Raw genomic sequence first — 12,425 nt, forward strand, 5'->3', positions numbered from 1 at the left:
GCTGTTCTGTGAGCCTTCCGCCCAGGGTCTGCGCGAGGTCCGGGCGCAGGGTCCTCCCAAGCCACCGCTGCCTTCGAGCGCGAGTATTCAGGCGGCACCGCCTGTGGGGCGCGACGGCAGCCCTGAGGCCGCGACTGCGCGGGGTCGGGGTGACTGCGCGGCGGGAGCGGAGGGGAGGCGGCCTCGGAGATAAGAGCTTAGGGTTCAGTTTAGTGAACTGTGAACCTCCGTGGGTCTTGTAGTTTTGATTTTACTGCAGTAAAATGCACACGACACGACATGAGGTTACAATCTTAGCCACGTACAAGCGGGCGGCTCAGGGGCGTTAAGCCCATTCGCGCTGTGCAGCTGTCACCTCCCTGCGTCCCCTCGACTCTTCCGTCTTTCCAGACTGACGCATTCAACCCTCCCCTCTGTGCGGTTGACTAGCACCGCCTGCAAGTGGAATCATAGAGTATTCGTTCGGGGACCAGCTTGTTTCACTGAGGGTAACATCCTCAAGATTCAACCACGTTGGAGCAGGAGGCAGGATTCCCTTCCTTTGTAAGATCGAGTAAGATTCCACTATATGGAGAGACCACCTCTGGCTTGTCCTCCCCTGCGTCCGTGGACACGGGGGCTTTCCACCTCCTGGCAGCTGTGACGATGCTGCTGTGAACATGGGTGTGCAGATCTCTCTTCGAGTCCCTGCTTTCTGTTCTTTTGGGGACACACCCGGAAATGGACTTCCTGGGTCACCTTTGCAGGTTTTTAAGTTGAGAAGTGATGTACTCTGATTTACATTTTTAAAAACACTTTGGATTTTGGAAAATGAATCTACTACCATGGACTACCCAGATTTTAGTTTGAACATGGTGTCTTGAACTCATACATTTATGTCTCCTCGTAGAAGGTGGCTTACGAAACCAAAGGTAAAAAGATTTAACAAGGAAAAGAAAAAAATAAATGCACAAGACCTGAGTCCACAAGAAAGAGTAAATCAGTTAACAAAATTCTGAAAGCTGAAAATCAAGTCTTTATTAACCTGGGAAGATAAATCACCAGTTGTCTGTCCTCAGGGCAGCCAGGAAGCAAGCTCACCTAGTCCAGTGAGTCCAGAAAGGCCAGGGAGTTACAGGCATTAGCCCCAACTCGGAGGGCAGGATGGTGGGCTGAGCAGGAGGGCTGTCCTCTACCTCCCCTCCATCACCTACACATTCAGGTGAGTGCTGCACCTCCATTATGGCAGAAGACTGGAGAAAGTTCATTACAGAGGATTTGGACCAGAAGGACTGGATTTGAGACACCAGGCCGCTGAGACGCATGCAGTAATAGTGACATATGAAGGTCATGCACTAATAGGACCTCTCACCCCGCTCCTGCAGTTAGACACGAGAATGCTGGCCACTAGGCTTACACCCTGCTCCATTACAAACACCATCTTTCCCCCAGGTAAGAAATAAAAGGATTCCTCTCTGGGGAAACTGACCAGCCCAAGAGAAAAGACTTCAGTTATTGAGCACTGGCGGTTCCCAGCAAAATCGGGTCAGCCCACAGAGAGATGACATTTGACAAATGCAGCCCATTCACACTGAGCTCCCAAAGAATTCTTGAGTGGCTTTAACTCAAAACACTGATGCATAATCAAGGATCAACAGACATTTGGGGGAAATCCCAACTGGGAAAGACAAAGACCTAAACAAGGAAAAACAAACTCTGATTAAATAGAAACAGCACATAGGACAGAAGAAAATTTCACAAAACAGGTAACTAAGATTCCCAAGGGATGGTTTGTTGTTTTTTTCGGGGGGGGGGATATATTTTTTTTAAGATTTTATTTATTTTTAGAGAGATGGGAAGTGAGAGAGAAATGGAGAAACATCCCTGTGTGGTTGCCTCTCGCATGCCCCCTGCTGGGGACCTGGCCTGCAACCCAGGCCTGTGCCCTGACTGGGAATCCAACCGGCGACCCTTTGGTTTCCAGGCCTCCACTCAAGTCACTGAGTCACACCAGTCAGGGCAGATTCCCAAGGGATGTATCCATGATCCCAGGGTGGGATCCCATCAGGAAGGAATGTTCTAGTGAGAAAAGGGTGGGGAGGGTTATCGTCAATGAGCAACAGGAGAGCAGGAGATCAGCTGCAGGTCGGCCTGTATCTATCACACGGCCTCAGAACTTCTGGGAAAGTCTTGGTCTAGAAGGGCCTTTTCCTGTGGTGCCGAGTATCTAATACAAAACTCCTGTATTGCGTATTTCACCATGATTTCTTTTTAAAGTACCAAAAAAGAGACAGCCCTCAGACCATGCATTTGTTCCAAAGCCACAAGAGTCATTCTGAGAAATTAAAATTACCACTGAAAAAGCTACGCTAGAGTTTATTGTGATTCTAATTCAGTCCAAAGTGGCCAGTGAAATCATTTTGACTGTATTTTAAGTTTCTAGGCAGCAGCGCCTGGATTCAGCTACTGCCTTTTTAAAGCACAAGGTTCTGACATGAAGAGATTGCTGATTCTCCATCATTTTAAGGCGTGTTGAATCGCAGGATCCGGAGTCAGATTAGCTGTGACCAGGCTGCTTCTGCTCGCACCCTGGGCAGGCGAGCGCGCCCCGGCAGCCGGCGGTCGCGGACGTGCCCCGCAGGCGCCTCACTCCCCCAGGGAGGCCAGGTAGCCGTACCAGAACAGAGCCGCCACGTTGGCAAAGAGCACCCGAAACTGCCGGAGAGAACACAGGCCGGAGTGAGCGCACCCCGGCCCCGGGGCAGAGTCCACTCGCCGGTGGGCCCCTCGCCCACTGCCGTGTTTCCTGGCCTTCCCTCCGCGCGACCGTTGCGCGGAGGCGGAGGAAGACAGCAGAGCTGCCGCCGCGCCGGGCGCCCAGGCCGCAGGCCGGAGTCGCAGGGCCTGTCCCTCACCGCCTCCGGGAGCACTTCAGCCTCGGGTCCCGGCTCAGCCTCTGCCTTCAGGAGGCGCCGCACGCCCCTTACTCAGGCGGCCGCAGGACATGCTAGCACCGCAGGCCTGAGGCTGCTGTCCCCGGAGAGGCCCAGCAGCACCCGGGAATCTGGATTTCGGGAGGGTCCCACCCTTGCCCAACTGGGACGACGGGCTCCCAGAGCCCGGCCTGGTCGCAAGAACAGCGTGGCTTATGCCGGCCCTGCTCGCCTCTGGAGCCTGGCGTTTTGGTCCCCAGAGCTGCCTCTTGACCGGCCCCCAATAAAAACCCCAGATGCTGGGCGTTCCTGGGCAGAACCACGGCCTCGGTGTTGGTACATTTTGTTGGTAAGCCAGGGCTCGCCGTGTGTGACCGTCGAGACTTGGGGGTCCCGGGGTGGGCGGGGGAGCCGGGAGGCCTAGAAAGTCTGCAGGGGATTCCTAGGACCCAGCTGCACACCCCAGTTTTGCTGCGCGGCCGCAGTCAACCCGGCCGAGCCGTTCTAGCAGGTGCGCACCCCTGGAGTGGCCTTGGGAGCCCCACCACCCAGGGCCGGACCTGGCGCGTCGGCAGCTGGGGAGGCAGGGCCTCCCGAGCGGGCGTTCACGGCAGCGTTCGTGCTGCGCCCGCGCTCGGGTGCGGCTCTGACCTCACGCAGGTGAGGCCTGGTCTCAGGGAAACCTGAGTGCGGCACCGACCGGGGCTTTTAGTAAACGTTCGCTTGATGAATGCATGTAGACGGGCACCCGCTGCCCATACGGGGTCTGGAACCTGGGTGACGCCGAGACCACGCAGACTGAGGCAAAGGGGGAAAAGGCTGGTGGGAAGCGGCGGGGCGGATGCCCTCACCTGCACGGGGACGTAGGTGACATTAATGAACTGCACCGGGGTCCAGACGCGCCAGTTGGTCTGCAGCGCCGGCCAGAAGGCGCTCCTCACCTTGGCGGCGCCGGCGGCCGCGTCTCCGCCCTGGAAAGGAGGGAAACGCAGGCGTGAGCGAACCCCACCGCCCCCGGGCTGAGACCAGGCACCAGGATCTGGGGGGCCCCACACCCTAACACAGTGGGCGGTTTAAAGGGCCGACTCTGCTCCATCTGCGGGCGCACAGCACACCCGGCGCGTCCCGCGTGGCGCAGCGGGAAGCCCACCCTCCGGCGGGGAAAGCGCGGGCGCGCCAGTCCTCGCCCCTCGCCCGGGCGGCCTGATGGCTGCTCCGCGGCGCTGGCCGGCCGTGTGCACCGGCTCCGTAAGGCTCCGCGGTCAGTTCTTTACAAAAATAGCCTTCAAAGTCGATGCGTTCCCTACCAAAAGCTGTCATTTTTTTTTTAATGGACCCCAATAAGTTGATCCTAAATGTCCTCTGCAAGGAAAGGTGCACAATAGCCACCTTGAAAAGGCCTACCTTTCCACAGACTTAAAATAGCACAAAATAGGGTGAAAAGAGTCTGGTAGCAACAGCCGAAAAAAAAGAAAGACAATGGAAATGAAGAGAATCTATCAAAAGAACAGGTAATGCTCTGAACATACAGGAATGTGATACGTTACTGTTTTAAAACACCAGGAATTGTTCAACAAATCCTAATGAGACAATCTGCTATTTAAGTGGAAAACACTAAGACAGAAGTATATATCCCACTATAAATATAAGTAAAACCATGAGAATACTAGAGAAAAGTAGAGCATTTTTTTTAGTTTATCAGAATGTACAAAATAAAATCATAAGCATAGAAGAAAGTATAGGAGAATATTTCCAGTATCTTCCTCTCAGGAAACCCTCAAGGGAAACAATGACAGAATCGACTGCCTGGATTTTAAAACTCCTGTAGGGGAAAGACGCTGGAAACCTCACTTATGATGCCAAAATTTTAAGCGCATGAAGCTGCAAGACAAATCCCTTTAAAAAATGGGGGAAATGTGTGCACCTTGTATTTGGCACAGGATCGATATCCTTAATATAAAAAAATATACAAATCAGTAAGGAAAAAGCAAGCACTCTAATAGAAAACAAACGAGGTTCACAGAATACAGATGTGCAGATAAAAAGGTGTTCAACTTCTTAACTCGGTGTAAGGTACCTGCTTTTCACCTATCGGATTGCAAGCTGTTTAACAGGAAAGTACAATCACAGTTGCCGGGCATGGGAAGTGAGCCTCTCAGAGGGAGTGGCTGGGAGATTTCGGAGCACGGGAGTCACACGCTTGGGCCTGATTCCGCCCAGGACCCCCGAGTTTCAGGGGCCCAGCAGGCCCGCTGTGCGCCCCGGGGCCTCGGCTTCCTCCGCTGTGGGACGGGGAGACGGGTCAGGACGCACCCGAGGCAGAGCCTGGGACACGGCAGGTGCTCAAGGCACCTCAGCAGGTGCTGCTCTGCGTCCCTGCGGGGAGGACGGCCTTTGCAGACAGTTCTAAGAATTAACCCACAGGAGGCCTTACAGAAAACGGGCAGGCATATGGCGGACACTGTCACATGGTGTTTGTGACCGAAGTGTTGGCTGCAGCGGCTGCAGCGTGCGTGTGTGAGCGTCAGTGTGGTCCAGTGCGGTCCCACAGGCATCATTTGCATGTGGGGTGGTAACACTTGACACATGTGAATGGGTTTTTGCTTCTTAATGAGAATATATTCCCTTCCTATTTAGAAGGAAATACATAGAAGGAGCCGTGGAATCCCCACTTCTAATGTGGGCACCCTTTGCTTCCTCCCAGCTCCGATTCCTAAGGACATTTTACGATCAGGGACTTACTAACAATCACAGTTAAACCTACACATCTATCCTACTTACCCCGGGGTCACTTTACACAACAAGGGGCATGCTCCTTAGTAGCAAAAATGTGTGGAGCTGCTCCAAAACTAAGCCTGAATGAGAAGCCTTTACCCTCTGTGACTGGCGGAGACAAATTTCAAGGCAGAGCATGACACCTCTTGGGCACAGAGCAGCAGGACCAAGAGCCAGAGGTGAGGGGTGGAGGCGCCGGCAAACCGGGCAGGGCCTGGCACCGGGCACAGAAGAGCAGACCTCACACGCTGCGCGGGGCCTGTGGCACCCTGTCTGTGCCGCTGAGGCAGCCCTTCAAGTGCTCAGGAGGCCCAGGCGCCGAACTACGCCGCCTTCTGCCACAGCCTTGGGCCCCAAACCCCGGCCATGCGCTCTCCGGCAACGCAGCGACGCACGGGGACCCAGTTCCCAGAGTCCTGTTCGTGACGTGTGAGACACACAGGGCTGCCGAGGAAACAGCTGTACCGAACACAGCTACCGACGTATTCGGAAAAGTTTTATGATGCACTAGTGTATGTGCGCTGTTAACATGCTCAGCGACAAGACCTAACAGCAGGTGCAAGGAGTGTGGAGCGTAAGTGACGTTCAGGGACATCTGCCTGGTGTGACTTCCACGGCGGACCCACGGGCACTGCGAACACAGCTGTGCTCTGCGCCCGACGTTCACCCAGGGAAATGGGAACCTCTGTCTGAGTGTCGTGCCAAGTTTGCACCCCTCCAACTCCCACCCCCAGACGCCAGGGTAGGGCCCCTTGGCCCAGGGAGGAGCTGCGGTCCCGGGACTCAAGAGACCAACCTCCAGGAAGCTCATGACGAGGAAGAACAACAACAGGAAGGCCGGCGCAAAGAGAAGGCGGTCCAGGAGGAGCCTCTTGACCCCTGCCCAGGGGACCTCGGGAGGGATCCAGTGCTCCATGAAGAGGTAGAAGAAGTGACTCAGCGGCCCTGTGAAGAAGAAGCTGAGGCCCCCAGGGGTGAGCTGCACTGCTCTTCTCGGCTCTGGGTGCACCCCCAATGCCAGGTCCCAACCCCGCCTCCCTGCGTCCCTCCGCACTGACCACACAGACCTGCGGTCGTCCTAGAAAGCACACTCTGTTGGACCTGGCTTCTAGTCTTCTCTCCTGCTGCCGACAGACCAGACCCTCCCTGCCTAGGGCCGCACCGCCTTCCCCTGCTTGGAGAGCTCTTTCCTGGATGTTCTAGATAATGAACCCCCTGCTGCCTCCACCACTCCGTTCCAGTCCCCGTCTAGCTTTCTTCATAGCACGTGTCACTGCACGTCCTGATCTCATTTGTTCAGTGGCACATGCCCTCTCTTCACGCCCCGAAGGTAAAACCGTCACGCCATCCCAGGAGAGGTTCGGGCCTGTCTGTCCACGGCTGTGCCCGCAGGGCCTGGCTCGGCAGGGGCTTGTAATGCGTAAGTGGACACACCCCGGATAATTAGCCAGGCTGAGCCCTGGGGCTGCACACCCTCCTCTGCACTGCTGCTCCTCCCTGCAAAGTGTGCGGAGACCTGGACCCGGCCACAGACCTCGAGGCGCAGCAGCAAAAACACGGGCGGCACCCAGGGTCTTCCAACTTCTGACACGGACAGCCATCTACAACCAGCTCCCAGCGGCCCTTCCCGCCCTGCCAGCGAAGGGCAGCGGCATCTAGCGGCGTCTCCGTGGGCGGGAGCGCAAGTTGCCATGGAAAACTGGTGGGTAAGGCCTCCCAGGGAGTTCTGACATGCTCCCCCTCTGTGGGGGGCAGGGAGTTACAGCTTTCATTAGATTATGGAAAAAAGTTGTGAATAAAGTCAACTATACTTCCAAAAGTGGTATTTGTGAATTTTGAATGGGAAAAAAGTCACTATTGCAAAAGACTTTAAAATAATCCACCTACACAGACACTGCTGTTGGCCAGAGAACTCAGGGTGGATTTCATGGGTAAAGCTCCTGAATCTCTGGGCTTTTGCAATTTAGTAAGTGGTTCCGATACTGGACATTCTCCAGGACCCCTCGGTATTGCTCTTCTGGATGTTTATGCTATGAAAACAGCTAACTGGCCGTACTTGAATCTGGCTTCCATTTTCACTGGTCCTTCCGTCCTTCAGTCTGACTGAGATTCAGGTGTGTTGCCTGCTCAGCCCAAGAAGAGGCCACGCCCACCCGCGTAGCTCAAAATAACTGTATATGACTAGAAAGTAAGTGAAGTTTACATTATCTGCTGTTCAGATTTTCCCCCACGATTAGTCCGTGTAAATTATTGATTACTCCAATAATTTTTAAATTATTTTTCCAAATTAGATTATTCCAGACACTTGATACCTTAGCTTTACTGCACTAAGTCTGCAGCTGGTTGAACCGACCCCATCATGGAACTCACCCGTAAATGGCATATCTGAGAGGCCCACTGACATCTAGCTTTTGAGAGCTGTTTCCTTTTTTCCGCTTCTTAATCATTTGGGCCAGGAAGTTCCCAAGTGCTGACATGATGCCACTGTGGACAGAGAGGCGGTAAGAAACCAGGAGCAGCAGCAGGTGGGCTCTGTGCCCGTGTGGAGTCAGCAGGCTGCCCTGAGGTCCCGCTGGGGGTGGGCGGCCAAGGCCTCAGGCAGCAGCAATGCAAGTCCCCGCGCCCTTGGCGGAGGGGACAGCAGGACACACACACACACACACACACACACACACGGGAGCACAGCTGATTTCCACTTGGTGGATGGTACCAGGGTCCACGTCCTGGTGGCAACATTATACTATAAATTCTGCAAAGGTCGCCATGGGTGGGAGGGAGGTTATGGGAGGGAAACTTACGATGAAAATTTTCAGTATTTTGACTCCAGTGGTGGAGAAAACCTGTGCACCTGATACAACGATAGCAGTAAACACACATACACACGGGGCGAGTGCAAGAAAAGTTGAGGAAATCAGTGCGATCGGTGGCCTGTGTCCTGGCCAGTGTTCTGGTTGGGAGATTGTATTCGCTTCACAAAGTATCACCCATGAGGGAAACGGGGCAAGTGTGTAAGGGATCTCCCTGCATCACTTCGTGCCACTGCAGGAGAATCTGCAATTACCGCGGCTGCAAGTTTCAGTACAAAGGTAGAGACAGGCCCAGCCGCCCCAAGGCTTGGTCCGCGGCTGCCGCCGGAGCAGCGCTCTGGGCTGCAATGTCCAAAGGCCTTCGCTGGGCGAGAAGGGCCCTGATCTGATCCGGGGACACTTCGCGTGCTCCCCCCTTGCTCCCTGTTCGTTCTGTCAGCGGCGCGGGCCGCTCCATCGCCAGCCGGCCGCTCCCTCCGGACCTTCGCGGGGGCCGTGCCCGCGGCCACGGAGCAGCTTCGTCCCTTCCGCTTCTGTTCAAATGTCGCCTCCTCAGAGAAGTCCCTGTTTTCTGTATTTACCTGCTTTCTGTCACTAGAACGCGGCGCCGGGGCCTTAACTAAACGCTGCTGCGGCCCGGCAGCGGGCAGCGCGCTGCGCACGTCTAGGGGAGGCTGGACCCACGAGAGGGCACAAGCCCGTCAAGTCGGTTGCTGCAAGTGCTGAGGACGGAGCCGTCTCGCACGGGGGTTCGCGCGGCGGGCCGAAGGGCGGGGCTCTGAGGACACGCACCCGACCCCTCGCCCCTCGAGCTCCGGCGGACGCAGACCCCGCCCCCGGCCCGTCGCCGCGAGGACGTGTCTGCAGGAGTCCCCCCCACGCTCCCCCGGTGCCGGCCCCTCTCCGGTCCTGCCCGCGGGGCCCAGGGAAGCGCCTGCCAAGGCTCGTGCCGGGCCCCCGACGGGCTCCAGGCCTCTGGGAGCCCGTGTCACACCCGCAGGAGCCTTCCGCTCTCCACGCCCGGGGGGGAGGCTCTGCGGCCGAGCCCGCCCGGCCCGCGCCCACCTGGTGGCCGCCTTGGTGAGCACCGGGTAGAGCTGCAGGAGGCGCAGGTACTGGGCAAGCGCCCGCCGCGGCAGCGCCGCGAGCCTGGGCTCCGCACGCAGCCGGGAAGCTGCCGGAGCCATCGCCTCCGGGTGCCCACCCCGCCCCAGGTGCGCCAGGCGCTGGCGCGGGGACGGCCAGACATTTCCCGCCCGGCCGCGGCCCGCAGCGCCGCCCCGGGCAGGGCCCGCTGTGCGCGGCGCGCACCTCCGCACACTTTTCCTCGGGTCCCTAATGGGCCACCGCCCCTCGGGCGCCGGCGGCGATTGGAGCCCGACGCGCCTGCGCACCGCCCTCCGGAGTCCCCCGAGGCGCCACCTCCCCTGCGGCGCCCGCGGCGATTGGAGCTCGGCGGGGTGGGGCGCGACGAGCCTCCTGATTGGGCGGCGGGGCGCTTCCGCTCTCTCGCGAGAGTTGGTGGGAGCGCGCCAAATTTCTCCGCGGCTGCTGTGGCGGCGTGATGGTGCTGAGGAACAGCGGGCGGCGGTACGCGGAGCCGGGCGCGGACGGCGAGGCCAGCCGGTGAGAGGCCCTTCCTCCCTGCGGGGCTCTGGGCTCACGCTGAGGAGGCGGCGGCGCGAGGCTGTCGTCCGCCCAGGCCCCGCGCTGGTCCGCACGCCGCAGCTCTCCGCGGCGGGGGCTGCCGTGAGGACGGGCGCGGCGGAGCTCGGCGGGGCGCGGCGCGGCGCGAGGCCAGGCGGCGCCGAGGGCTTCGCAGCCGCCGTGCCCTTAGGCTGCTCGCAGCCTGGGCCGGGCCCGCGAGTCCGCGATCCGCGCTGGCGTGCGGGGCGGGCGAGGGGCGCGCTGCCGGGCCCGGGCGGCGGGGTGCGGGCGCCGTCCGAGCGCGGGGGCGGCTCCCGGGCCGGCCGCGCGGCGCCAGGTGCGCGAGGCGCGCGGCCCCCTGAGCGCCCACCGCGTCTGCGGGAGCGGCGCCCGGCGCGGCCGCTGCTGTCGCCCGGCCGCGCCGCCGAGGTTCCAGCCTTTCCCCCGCACTGTCCCGGGCCGCGACCCTGCCGTTTTCTTCCTTTTGCTGAAATCTGCGGAATCTTACCGAAGCCACGGGTCTGACCGACGCGGCCTCCCGGGGAGGCGCTGGTGGCCGCGCTCGGGCTCGGCCCCGCGGGCCGCGGGGTCGCCGCCGCCGCCTGACGGCCGCCGCGGCCGAGACACGGTGGCCTCCGCTCCCCCAAGACACAGTCTGACGCTAGGTCTGGAGAAAATCCTTGGAAAGTAAATTTAAAAACCAGCTTTTTGTGTTGAGGTCGTTGAGGATTCTCAGGGCGGAGATGCCGCGCGCTTCCCCTCCGCCCGCCCGCCCGCGTCCCCGGGGCCCCCGCGGTGGTGACGGGCCGGGTGGCTGGACGCGAGTCCTACCCGGGCTCCCGGGGCGGGGGCGGAGCGGCCCGGTGACAGGAGGCCGCGCTTCCCGCCCTTCGCGCAGGGATGACGGCCCCTCGGCCTCGGCCGTCAAGCGCCTGGAGCGCAGCCAGTGGACGGACAAGATGGACTCGCGGTTCGGGTTCGAGCGGCTCAGGGAGCCGGCGGAGAAGACCGGCTGGCTCATCAACATGCACCCCGTGAGCGCCTCCCCCGGCGGCGGGGCCCGGGCGCGGGAACCCCTTGTCTGGGCGGCCCCGGGGCGGCGAGCTTGTTCGTGGCTCCGCGTTGCACCGTCTTTGGGCCGCAGGAAGCACGGAGGCTCCGCGGGGGCGGGGGCGGGGGGCGGGGGGCAGCCTCGCTGTTGTCGCGGAATGTCGCTCCCAGGAGGGCGGGAGAAACGGGGCCCGGGCGCGGCCTGCGCGGACGGATGGGGCCGCCGGGGCTGATGCCGGGGCGAGGGCACCCGGGTGGGAGGGCTCTGTCCTGAAGGGCGGGGGCCGCGGGCGTGACGCGGAATGGCCGGCTCTTGCAGACCGAGGTTCTCGACGAGGACAGGCGCCTGGTCAGCGCGGTGGATTACTACTTCGTTCAGGAGGACGGGAGCCGCTTTAAGGTGAGGCCGGGCCGAGGGAAGGCCCCCTCCGGCCGAGGCCCGGCCAGCCCAGAGCCACGGGTGACCGGCTAGCTCTGCCGCGTGGCCAGGGCCTGGGAGGGCTCCGGCGGGTCCCCTGGCCGGGGCGCTGGGAGGGCTGGCTGGGGAGGCTGGCGGGCGGCGGCCCGTCCTTAGCCCCTCGCCCTGCGGTGAGTGCAGGCCCTGCATCCCTGTTGCCCCGTCTCCCCTAAGAGGTGTCACGGTCAGGGGTGCAGGGGACCTGCCTGTGCGCCAGAGTCAGCAGCCCGTCTTCCCCATTTTCCCTTTTCCTCTCTGAGTGGATGGGTGCTCCTGCAGGTGGCGTTGCCCTACAAGCCGTATTTCTACATTGCAACCAGGAAGGTATGTCTGTGGCTCATAGAATCGGTTCCGATGAACTGTGCCTCCTTGTTCAGGGGTGGGGGGAGCGTCAGAACCGAAGATAAGGAGGCCTCTAGAGAAACAGCAGGGAAGGAAACGGATTTCACTGACGGAGAGTCCTTGCATCTGATCCTCAATTAGGGTTGTGAGCGAGAAGTTTCCGCTTTCCTTTCCAAGAAGTTTCAGGGTAAAATTGCTAAAGTAGAGACTGTTCCCAAAGAGGACCTGGACTTGGTGAGTGCCACTCAGACCTTTCAGGGCTGGGAAGGGGGGCCACTCCGCCGGGAGCGGCGTGGCAGGAGGCCAGGCTCAGCGCCTGCAGGTGTGGGGAGGTGCGGGTGGGGCCTTGATGGCAGATGTCCTCTTGCACGAACGCAGGGACGGGCTGGGGCCACACGCAGTGCTGGGCAAGGTGCTTCACTGTCGGCGACTCGT

General features: G+C 59.8%; 2 protein-coding genes across 2 annotated transcripts in view; one reads left to right on the top strand and one right to left on the bottom strand.

Annotated features, from left to right (window-relative positions):
• Window positions 1-2,339: 2,339 nt before the first annotated feature.
• On the bottom strand, window positions 2,340-9,730 carry PXMP2 (peroxisomal membrane protein 2). The gene is made up of 5 exons (XM_054593945.1): window positions 9,560-9,730; window positions 8,058-8,171; window positions 6,484-6,646; window positions 3,764-3,883; window positions 2,340-2,694 (listed from the first exon to the last, which is right to left on the bottom strand). The coding sequence occupies exons 1-5, from the start codon at window positions 9,679-9,681 to the stop codon at window positions 2,626-2,628; spliced, it is 588 nt and encodes a 195-aa protein (XP_054449920.1). The 5' UTR covers window positions 9,682-9,730; the 3' UTR covers window positions 2,340-2,625.
• A 328-nt stretch (window positions 9,731-10,058) lies between these two features.
• The window catches only part of POLE (DNA polymerase epsilon, catalytic subunit), a 36,594-nt gene continuing 34,227 nt past the window's right edge, over window positions 10,059-12,425 (top strand). The window contains exons 1-5 of the mRNA XM_054594239.1: window positions 10,059-10,120; window positions 11,040-11,175; window positions 11,511-11,591; window positions 11,928-11,972; window positions 12,132-12,224. Coding sequence (XP_054450214.1) covers window positions 10,059-10,120; window positions 11,040-11,175; window positions 11,511-11,591; window positions 11,928-11,972; window positions 12,132-12,224 — 417 coding nt within the window. The remainder of the gene's footprint in view (window positions 10,121-11,039; window positions 11,176-11,510; window positions 11,592-11,927; window positions 11,973-12,131; window positions 12,225-12,425) is intronic.

The sequence above is a fragment of the Pteronotus mesoamericanus genome, unplaced genomic scaffold (assembly GCF_021234165.1).
Source record: "Pteronotus mesoamericanus isolate MK-2021 breed Mesoamerican mustached bat unplaced genomic scaffold, CSHL_Meso_final scaffold_507, whole genome shotgun sequence".
NCBI classification, from domain to species: Eukaryota; Metazoa; Chordata; class Mammalia; order Chiroptera; family Mormoopidae; genus Pteronotus; species Pteronotus mesoamericanus.